This window comes from Triplophysa dalaica, chromosome 23 (genome assembly GCF_015846415.1).
Source record: "Triplophysa dalaica isolate WHDGS20190420 chromosome 23, ASM1584641v1, whole genome shotgun sequence".
Lineage (NCBI taxonomy): Eukaryota > Metazoa > Chordata > Actinopteri > Cypriniformes > Nemacheilidae > Triplophysa > Triplophysa dalaica.
Window position 1 is genome coordinate 11,569,187 of NC_079564.1, and position 10,446 is coordinate 11,579,632.

The 10,446-nt window shown below is 36.9% G+C and overlaps 1 protein-coding gene across 1 annotated transcript; it reads left to right on the forward strand.

The window, feature by feature from the left end:
• The first annotated feature begins 582 nt into the window (after positions 1-582).
• On the forward strand, positions 583-6,064 carry LOC130413341 (tripartite motif-containing protein 16-like). Its single transcript, XM_056738452.1, has 6 exons — positions 583-1,276; positions 1,430-1,525; positions 2,996-3,229; positions 3,869-4,028; positions 4,363-4,419; positions 4,889-6,064. Exons 1-6 carry the CDS (start codon positions 692-694, stop codon positions 5,419-5,421), a joined length of 1,665 nt encoding a protein of 554 aa, XP_056594430.1. The 5' UTR covers positions 583-691; the 3' UTR covers positions 5,422-6,064.
• Positions 6,065-10,446: the final 4,382 nt, after the last annotated feature.

Here is a 10,446-nt window from a genome sequence, read left to right on the forward strand (position 1 = left end):
TGTGTGTGTGTGTGTGTGTTTGTTTGTGTGTGTATTTGAAGGGGAAGGGTCTTCGGTTAAGTGTGTGTGCCCTGCGATGGGTTGGCACTCCATCCAGGGTGTATCCTGCCTTGATGCCCGATGACTCCTGAGAGTCATCACGATGACTCCACGGGGCGCAGGCTCCCCGTGACCCGAGGTAGTTCGGATAAGCGGTAGAAAATGGATGGATGGATGGATGGGTCTTCGGTTACATACTGTATAAATTATAACCACAGTGATGTTTATTATAGTGATAATATTATCACGCGAAAATGACGCGTGATTGACTGCACAGCATTGAAGTCTGATAATCGCGACAAGTTTGAAACAATGCTTTTATAATCATAAACAAGAACACACATGCTATTACATTATACAGTAATATTACAAAAGATTAAAGTTTTAAAATACATTTTTGTTAGAGAACTGAAAAGTGGCCTTAATTAAAAGAATGACGTTTCTCGTGTCACAAAATCAAGTCTCACTCCGAGACTGTAGGTGGCGCGACTTCGTTTAAGAACGCAAGCTTCGCTCTCCCGTTCTTTTGCTTCGGTTGTTTTGCGCAGGTCTCTTGATTCTTGAACCGGCAAACTACTTCAACTGCTTATGTCAGAAATAAGAGTATTTTTGCAACCTCTTATGCGTCTCTCTGTTTGTATATCAGTGAAATATGGCAGAAGTGAATATACCTCAAGACAGGTTCATGTGTTCAGTGTGTTTGGATCTACTGAAGGATCCAGTGACTATTCCCTGTGGACACAGTTACTGTATGAGCTGTATTACAAACTGCTGGAATCAGGAGGATCAGAAGAGAATCTACAGCTGTCCTCAATGCAGACAAACCTTCACATCAAGACCTGCTTTAAACAAAAATGTGATGATCACTGAAATGGTGGAAGAATTGCAGAAGACGAGACTTCAAACTGATGTTTCTGATCAATGTTACGCTGGACCTGAAGATGTGAAGTGTGACGTCTGTACTGAGAGAAAATACAAAGCTGTCAAGTCCTGTCTGGAGTGTCTGAACTCTTACTGTCAAAATCACCTTCAACAACATGAAAGTCTCTTCAAAGACAGAAGACATCATTTGATGGATCCCACTACAAAACTTTACGAGATGATCTGCTCAAAACATAATAAACATCTGGAAATCTACTGTCCAACTGACCAGGAGTGTATTTGTTATCTGTGTTTGATGGATGAACATAAAAACCTTTACACTGTAACAGCTGTTGCAGAAAAAACTGAGAAACTGGTATGATCCTACAACCGACATCTGTATGCTAATGCTAAATAGAATAACATTACAGATCATTCTAATATGATCAGATGTGTTTTACCAATTAGTTTGAATGTATTCAGTGTTTGCCGTTTTATCCATTTTACAGCAGTATTTGTTTTGTGACAGAGGGTTTTGGGAGAGAGACAGAGAAACTTGAAGCAGAGAATCCAGGAGAGAGAGAAGAAGATTCAGGAGCTCAGAGAGACTGTGAACTCTTACAAGGTGAGTTTTGAGAAGAAAATCTGCTGGCCTGTACAATATACTTATAAGTGCTCTCATGCTATGCTAAAATAAAATTATTTTTACTTTCGAATCACTATTTAAAAAAATCGAATGACTTGTCAACCACATCAGTATTTAAGATGTGTGTCCATCAAAAAATATGTCACGTGTACCGTTGTGCTTTAAAAAGTTTGCATATTTTTGTTGTTGTTGTATATTATTATATATTATTTTGCTGCAAGGTGTTTTGGAGCAAACTGCATTGTATAAAGTGCGATATAAACAGTGGCGTAACTTTGTTTTGAAATGTGGTGGGGACAAAGACGACACAAACAATACTTTAATAAATTGTTTCTGTAATAACTCGTTGGGCATTTTTCCACAAGCGCGAAAAATGTAGATGACCTCCTAGAAATCGGCTGAATTTACTATTCTAAATTTTCACATCACATTTGAGATCTGCTTCCATTTATTTTTAAACTTTATCATGTTTTTATCAATAGATCATTTAAAGAATGTTGTGCGTAATTATATGTAAGGATGGCTGTTACTGTACTCAATTAAACGTACTAATTTGGGATAAAATATAAACTACTGAAACAAATGTATTTTTCCCCATGTTAAAAATTTGGTGTTTGACACGGATTACCTGTCTGTGGGTCCAGGATTGAGACGTTTGGAAACCCCCTGCTAATAAGGAAAAACATTTAGGTATACAGGGGAAACCGATAGAAAAATAATATCTTTAAAAAAAATCGTATGTATTTTGACTTATTAATACGGGCATTGCCAGATAGGCTACAAATATGCAATGATCTTTCTATATTTTGTTAAATTGTGACTTTCCATTAATTGGAGTTTTCGATCAAGTATCAAAATGTAATTAATCTTGCAATAGGCGATAGCAACCGCATGTCGAGAACAATAAGGAGAATATATAGCAACAAAGCGCAATTATGCGCACAATGTTTGGTACATGTATGACTTAAACAGCAATTTTCAAACATTTTCATCATTTTATTAAAAATAAATACCTTTATAATTTGATATGTGATAGGGAAAAAGTTCAGCCAACAGCAGGCCCGAACCTACGATGAAATGATGTAGGGAATATGCTTTAGGCTCTACGCCACTGGAATAGTCAACTTTCTTGTTCCTTTCTTACATTTTGTCTATTCCAATCTGAAACTGATGGGCGGAGTTTATATTAATAGCCTCTGCTTACAAAGCGGGATACTTGCACGGTAAATAGACCCTCCGTATTTTTTATTTCATCAATAAGTGGTTGGAACAAAATTGACTTTTGCAAAAAGGGGTAGGGACATGTCCCACCCGGACACCCGCAAATTACACATATGAATATAAATAATCCTGACTTGACTTTTACTCCGCCCACCCCCCCGAAGTTCACTGTGTGTCACATGTTGTGAGTGTGGCAGTAAGATGTGATTGTAATGTGTGTTTTTCCAGCGCTCTGCACAGACAGCAGTGGAGGACAGTGAGAGAATCTTTACTGAACTGATCCGCTCCATTGAGAGAAGACGCTCTGAGGTGACACAACTGATCAGAGATCAGGAAAATACTGCAGTGAGTCATGCTGAAGGAGTCTTGAAGTGTCTGGAGCAGGAGATTGAAGATCTGAGGAGGAGAGAACCTGAACTGGAGCAGCTTTTACACACGGACAATCACATTCATTTCATGAAGGTGACACAACTCTCAAATACAGGAAACAAAAATGTTTTACTCACATAAGATTGCTGCGCCATTTCTATCGGATCCAATATTGACGGCACAGCACTGCTTTTTAATTTTAGTCGCTCCACACATCCATTGTCGAGCTGTGCCTTGTCCACGAAGGAATCCTCGGAGTAATTAAACGGACATACGCTCCATGTTTTTCCCTGATGAGCTGGGACGTCTTTAAAAATAATCCTTAACCTCACATTACTAATGTCGGAATCCGCAGGAAGGTTATGCAGCGACTGTATTCTTACATAACCAGGGATGTCACTATATTTTGCTATCTTTAAAAGCATGTTTGTTATTGCTCGCTCTATCTGGTTGCGCGCCACTTGTGTTATTTCAGTTTATGTCATGCGCAAACCAGTGGGCGGGGCTAGAGATGTAGCCGTGGAGGCGGTGTTCAACCTATAGATAGGTGCATTCCAGAACCTGGCGTTCACTGGGCCTGGTGTCAATAACAGATGTTATGTAATAGTGATTTTAATTCATGCCTCCTTTAAATACTGTTAAAGTGCTTTATTAAATCTGTTATAGTAAAATATGAACATAAAGGAAACTCTGTGTATCTTTACTTTATATTTACTGTCTTTTCCTCTACAGAGTTTTGAGTTACTGTCTGCACCTCCTGAATCTACAGTTTCATATAACATTACTGTCAGTTCTCTCGTCTCTTTTGATGATGTGACAAAATCTGTCTCTCAGCTGAAAGAAAATCTGGAGGATGTCTGTAGAGAGGAGGTAGAAAACATATCTGGTGGAGGTAAAGTATCAGATATTAATTCACTCTCAGAATTAAATCAAGCATTGGTTTTGTAGAAGCAATATCACACAAGCAACAGTGAAGTTAGACATTAAATCATTGTTAAATATCTTTGTTTAGTATCTGAAAGTGATTGTGTGGTTTTTGTCTTGCAAAAATGTTGAGAGTATTCGTGAAGGTCCAAGCTTCTGTGACTTTGATGACTTAATTCTTGTTTTTTGAACAACAGTGCTGTTATTACTGTCAGAGCAATAGTGTTAGCACTGTGCATGCATGTTGTTTTTTATACTTGTGATATGGAAATTGTACTAATTATGTTTGTTTATGTCTTTAGTTTCATATATCACAATTTTTTCTGATGAGCCCAACTACAGAGAGGAGTTCTTGCAATGTAAGACACTTTGAACAATATTCTATAACTATAAATTAATTATATTTATTTTAATCCACTTTTAGGTCACACATTTTTCTCAATCATTGATTAAGAGAGAAATAAATTGACTAAAATAAGCACTAAGAAGCAAATACATCTGACTGAACTACTGTAAAAAATATTTTGCATAAAGTTATATTAACTTATATGAACGGTCACGACACCATGACACTAAAATGTATAAATCAATCTGTTCAACAATTTACTAAATTAAACACTGTTTAGGTTTAATGTTAAACTAAAGCTGTTCAGTCTTGTTCAAATGTCAAGTGAGGACATATAATACAAATGTATTGAATGCCCAACCTAATAGCAACTGTGGAGACGCAAGCAAACAAAATAAAATAGAAATATGTACAATTTAAGAAATTCTGCTGTTATGACATTTGTTTGTGCAGAAGCACTCATGTGTTTTTATCTTCATCAGATTTCAGGCAGTTCACACTGGATTTAAACACAGTGAATAAATACATACGTCTGTCTGATGGAAAAACCGCAGCTACATACACTGATCCAACAGTCCAGCAGTATCCTGATCATCCAGAAAGATTTGAAAGGTGGCGACAGGTGTTGTGTAGAGAGAGTGTGTGTGGACGCTGTTACTGGGAGGTTGAGTGGAGTGGTAGGGTGGATATATCTGTGTCATATAAGAGCATCAGCAGGAAGGGAGGCGGTGATAATTGTGTATTTGGATTTAATGATCAGTCCTGGTTATTGTACTGTACTGAATTCAAATGCTCATTCTGGCACAAAAACAAACGCACTGATCTCCCTGTAGTGTCCAGCTCCTGTAGAATAGGAGTGTTTGTGGATCACAGAGCAGGACTTTTATCCTTCTACAGCGTCTCTGACACAATCACCCTCATCCACAGAGTCAAAACCACATTCACTCAACCTCTCTATCCTGGGTTTACTATTAATAAAGGATCCACAGTGAAAGTCTATCGTCTCACAAAATAAATTGCAAAGATTCTACAAGTAAAACTGTTAAATTCAAAGTCAAAAGAGTGATTGGACTTGTGCAATCCATGTATGCTGCATCGACATCCAAACATAAAGAATTAAAGTGTAATTATAAACAATAGTGAGGAATTAAATGTCTCAATACAACTAAGATATCTGTAAACTGTGTTTTTCCTTAAGTACAGTGCCCAAAAGAGTAAAGTGAATGTAGAATCAGACTTCGACCAACAGAGGGCAGCAGTAAATAATAAATAAAGCAGCATGAAGTAGATTCTTAAAAAAAACGTTTTTCACTGCAAAATAGTCTGCACAATGTCCTTAAAGAGCTTCTGGATATAATCAAATCCAGTTCTAAAGAAGAGAAAGACGAACGAAACCACAAAGTGTCCTTTTTTTTGTTATAGACTTTGTGAATTGTTTGTTTTTCCTGAGCTAAACAAATTCTGTACCTTGATATTATAGTTTAGTTTGTAATGAACAATTGGCATTACTTGACATTTTTATGATCCATTTATTTGTCATGTTGATTCAACCAGCAACAACTGAAATAAGTCATGATTATCATGAGGTTTACATACAGTTGGATTGTGAAAATGCATGACGTATTTTGAATTTTGAATAAAATTGGTGTTAAAATCTTTCTTCAATTTAAGAAATTAATGTATTTTTTATTCATTATAACTTTGAGATAATGTAATACATTTATTCAGGGTTCATATGGGTGCTGGAAATCCTACAAAAAGACTGATTTTTAATGCCGTGTTTTCAAGGTTTAGAAAATGCTTGGATTTGGGACAAAGGGCTTGAAACTGGTTTAAATTAGTATGTCACAATAAAGTTAGATAAAATAACTGAAAGTTTTTCGTTTTTAACTAAAACAGATTAAAAATCAACTTTATTACTGACCCATCGTGCATCAGAAGTGGACGTTGAACTTGAGCTTGAGCATATGATGTGTGATACCTGTGAATCGTAGACGTGATGCAGCGCTTTTCGTCCAGTGTGCACTGTTTTGAAGTCCTAATAATGAAATGTTTGTAACCAAATGATTTACAATCAAATTCACACAATTAAAACTGTTTTGCTTTTGAAGGCGTGTGCGTCCCTATGCGTCCATATTCTCTTAATGTGTCATGGGTGTGCTTAGCCATAATGTGCCTAATAACAAATTGAACCTAATAATTATTATAATTGAGAAAAAAATATAAAATGAGCCATATATTTTTTAACAGTGTAATGCTGTGAATTTGGGTAAAACAACAAAACAAAAAGAGAGAATCACTTACTGAACAAAATCACCCTAGACTGAAGAACTTTTATAGCTTTAATTCCTACATCAAAAATGATGTTTTAGTTTTACATTTCATCGCCTTCTAATTAGGTTCTGACATTTTTGTCAAACGTTTTGTACATTTTGGGACTTTGTTAGAAAACAAAAGGGTTCTAGGTACAAACTCACTGGTTTCTATGTTTTATTTGTTCATTAGCATCTTAAAATATATTAATATTAAGCTTTAAAGGTCAGATAGTCAACAATTTAATTGATTACAACAATAAACATTATGGGACGCTTTCCCAGAAAGGGATTAAGACTAGTTCTAGACAAAAAATAAATGTTACAGCTGTCCAAACTGAAAACAACTTGCACTGACAAATCTTAAAATACATTACTGTGTTGTCTCAAGGTACACAAGTAATTTTTTTGTAAGGCAAACAATAAGTAAATGTCATATTTTAACTTGGGTCTAATCCTGCCTTAAACTAATCCCCGTCTCAGAAACTGCCCCTATAGCATGTTCATTTAGTCTTTTTTATACATGTAAAATTATAACACAAACACATTATAAGTAAACTGTTTGTTTTCCCTGAATGTTATTGCTTAATTAAATGTTTTGCAAGATAGAAGCTTATAAGCAGAAGGTGAATTTTTCAATATCAAAAGGTTATTTTGACCTGTTCCAAATATGCCCATTTCATTGATATTGTACATATAGCACACATTTAGGGTCTCTGTGTTTTTCAACTATGAAAGAGAATATCATTTATTTGGCATATGAAATGTAAAAACTTTGAAGCTCAATATCTCAGAACTGCTCAAAATTCAGATAGAACCTCCAGCAGCACTATTGATATTATGAAATATATTCTTATCATAAAATACAGTTAATCATATCATAATGTTATATTTTGGTCATACCACTTACCTCTTTTTGTCAACAAGAATTAAAAAATCAATAATTCATCTGGATTTAAGCTCCCCACTAATTATTCTTCAAAAGACTTTAGTTCTGCAATTTGATTTTAGCGTATACTCTCGTTTACTATGCTCATTCATATCTTTGCAACCAATAATCAATACTGAAGAACAATATTTCTTATAATAGGTACCATGCCCCTGGACCCCCCTAGTGGAGGATCACCCCTCAGTGTCTCTTTTCAGGTTAATTTAATTGCGACAGGTGTAGAGGAGTGTAGTTTAGTATAAAATACAGTTGACAATAACAAAAACCCCAAACACAATAATTACAATATAAAAAGTATAGACAGGGGACAAGATACACAGGTTACACAATATAAACAATATTGGATGTTGTATACAATATAGACAATATGGGGTAAAATATACACTGAACTTAAACACAGAGACCTGTAAAACAAGCAATAATCTCATTTAGTAACTCACATTTCAGAGGTCTTAATAATTAATATTACTTATTTATTTCGTTTTCTGCACATAAACATCTTGAATCTGACTCCAGAGTCAATATTGTGTCTTGCTTCTCTCTAACATATAAATATTTAATTCAAATCTTGTGACTATCAGAATCAGAAAGAGCTTTATTGCCAAGTATGTTTGCACATATAAGGAATTTGTTTTGGTGACAGGAGCATCCACTTTCACTTGTAAGCATGGAGAGAGAGAGAGAGAGAGCATACGTTTGCGAAGTTCAGGTGTTTGTTTGTTCACTGATATATGGAGCCGTCCCAGCGCTAAAGGACGCCGGACATGAACCACGTGGGGTGAGTGAAACTGATGTCTGTGTTTTTTGTTGACACTGGGTGCGCACACCCCGTATGTTTTCGGAAACAATCGTAAAACTGTACCTATCTTTTATAAATGTGATCAAACTAAATACTCTTCGAAGATACAAAGTATGCAATAAAATTAATATGAGATTGAAAAATCTTTAAGTAAGGGCCTATGGGTATAAAACACAAAAAATACAATACAATAAACACAAGATGTAGAGAGTAAAGCTATGTGTGTATGTAAATATGTACAATTAAAAAATATATATATTTAAGTACAAGGTATGTGCTATATTCAGCAGAATGAAATATAATTTACAGAAAAAGTTGATTAAAAAATAGATGGTGTATTATCTGGAAGATATAGTTAATATTGCACTTAATTATTATTGCACCGAGTTACTAAGTGCACGGTGGGTGAAAAACATTTAACTGTTCAAGAGGTAGATGGCCCAGGGAAGAAGCTGTTTTTTTGACTGGTTGTTTTGGTGCTGAGTGCTCTGTAGCGCCGATCAGACGGCAGCATTGTGAAGAGATGATGGCTTAGATGTGAGAGGTCGAGGGTGATTTTCTGAGCCCTTTTCCTCACTCTGGATGTATACAGTTCTTGGAGGGTGGGCAGGGGAGCAAGAATGATCTTCTCAGCAGTCCGAACTGTCCTCTGTAGTCTTCTGATGTCTGACATTGTGGCTGAGCCAAACCAGACAGTGATGGATGTGCAGAGGACAGACTCTATGACTGCAGAGTAAAACTGTTTTAACAGAGTTCGTGGTAGGTTGAACTTCTTCAGCTGATGTAAAAAGTACAACCTCTGCTGGGCTTTTTAGCAATGGAGCCAATGTGATTGTCCCACTTCAGGTCCTGAGAGATGTTGGTTCCCAGGAACCTGAATGACTCCACTCTTGCCACAATGCTGTTCATGATGGTGAGAGGGGGGAAAGCAGGGGGTTTCTCCTGAAGTCCACAATCGTCTCCACTGTTTTAAGCGTGTTCAGCTCGAAGTTGTTATGACTGCACCAGACAGCCAGCTGCTCAACCCCCTGTCTGTACGCAGACTCATCCCCATCCTGGATGAGGCCAATGAGTGTGGTGACGTCTGCGAACTTCAGAAGTATGACAGAAGGGTCCTGGGCAGTGCAGTCATTGGTGTACAGGGGGAAGAGCAGTGGGGAGAGAACGCACCCCTGGGGGGCGCCAGTGCTAATTGTGCGGATGCTGGATGTGAGTTACCACAGTCTCACTAACTGTTGCCTTTCTGTCAGAAAACTGGTGATACACTGACAGATAGAGCAGGGAACAGATAGCTGGGTTAACCTGGTCTGGAAAAGTGATGGGATGATGGTGTTTAAAGCGGAGCTGAAGTCCACAGACAGGATCCTCACATAGGTCTCTGGTCTATCCAGATGTTTCAAGACAAAATTCATCCCCATGTTAACTGCATCCTCAACAGACCTGTTTGCTCTGTAGGCAAACTGCAGGGTGTCCAGTAAGGGTTCTGTGATGTCCTACAGATAGGCCAGTACCAGTCTGTAGTCATTAAAATAAATATAATATGATTGCCTATTTATTCCACATGTAAACGCACTAGTTTATAGTAATGAATAGATTAGCGTGCAGTTCTTATCAGTCGAACTGAATTGCAAGATTGAATGTAGGCTACTAAACCTTTACATTTACTTTCCGTTTCATTGGTGTCCATTATTTCAGTCGTCCAATAGGTGGCGCTGTGACACAGAAAATAGGCTCCCAAACATGCGATCCTAAGACTGTGGACCCGAAACTGCAGCCTCCGGTATTGCAGGGTTACTTATATCTGAAGGCCTCAAAGAGCAAAGGCCTACAGGCTGTAGCATTTGGATTCTCGTGCGTGATTCGCTACTTTTGTTTAACGTATTAAATTATTAGAGTTCTGTTTGCAATCAAAGCATCGTCCTTTATTCAGTGTTTTTCCATTTAGATTAAATATATATAATAAATTAAGTGACTTCAGGT

Excerpts from the sequence above, each read along its gene's own strand:
- LOC130413341 (XM_056738452.1), top strand. The coding sequence starts at position 692 with ATGGCAGAAGTGAATATACCTCAAGACAGGTTCATGTGTTCAGTGTGT. Across the intron at positions 3,230-3,868 it reads ATCACATTCATTTCATGAAG|AGTTTTGAGTTACTGTCTGC; the intron begins GTGACACAACTC and ends TTTCCTCTACAG. Across the intron at positions 4,420-4,888 it reads CAGAGAGGAGTTCTTGCAAT|ATTTCAGGCAGTTCACACTG; the intron begins GTAAGACACTTT and ends TATCTTCATCAG.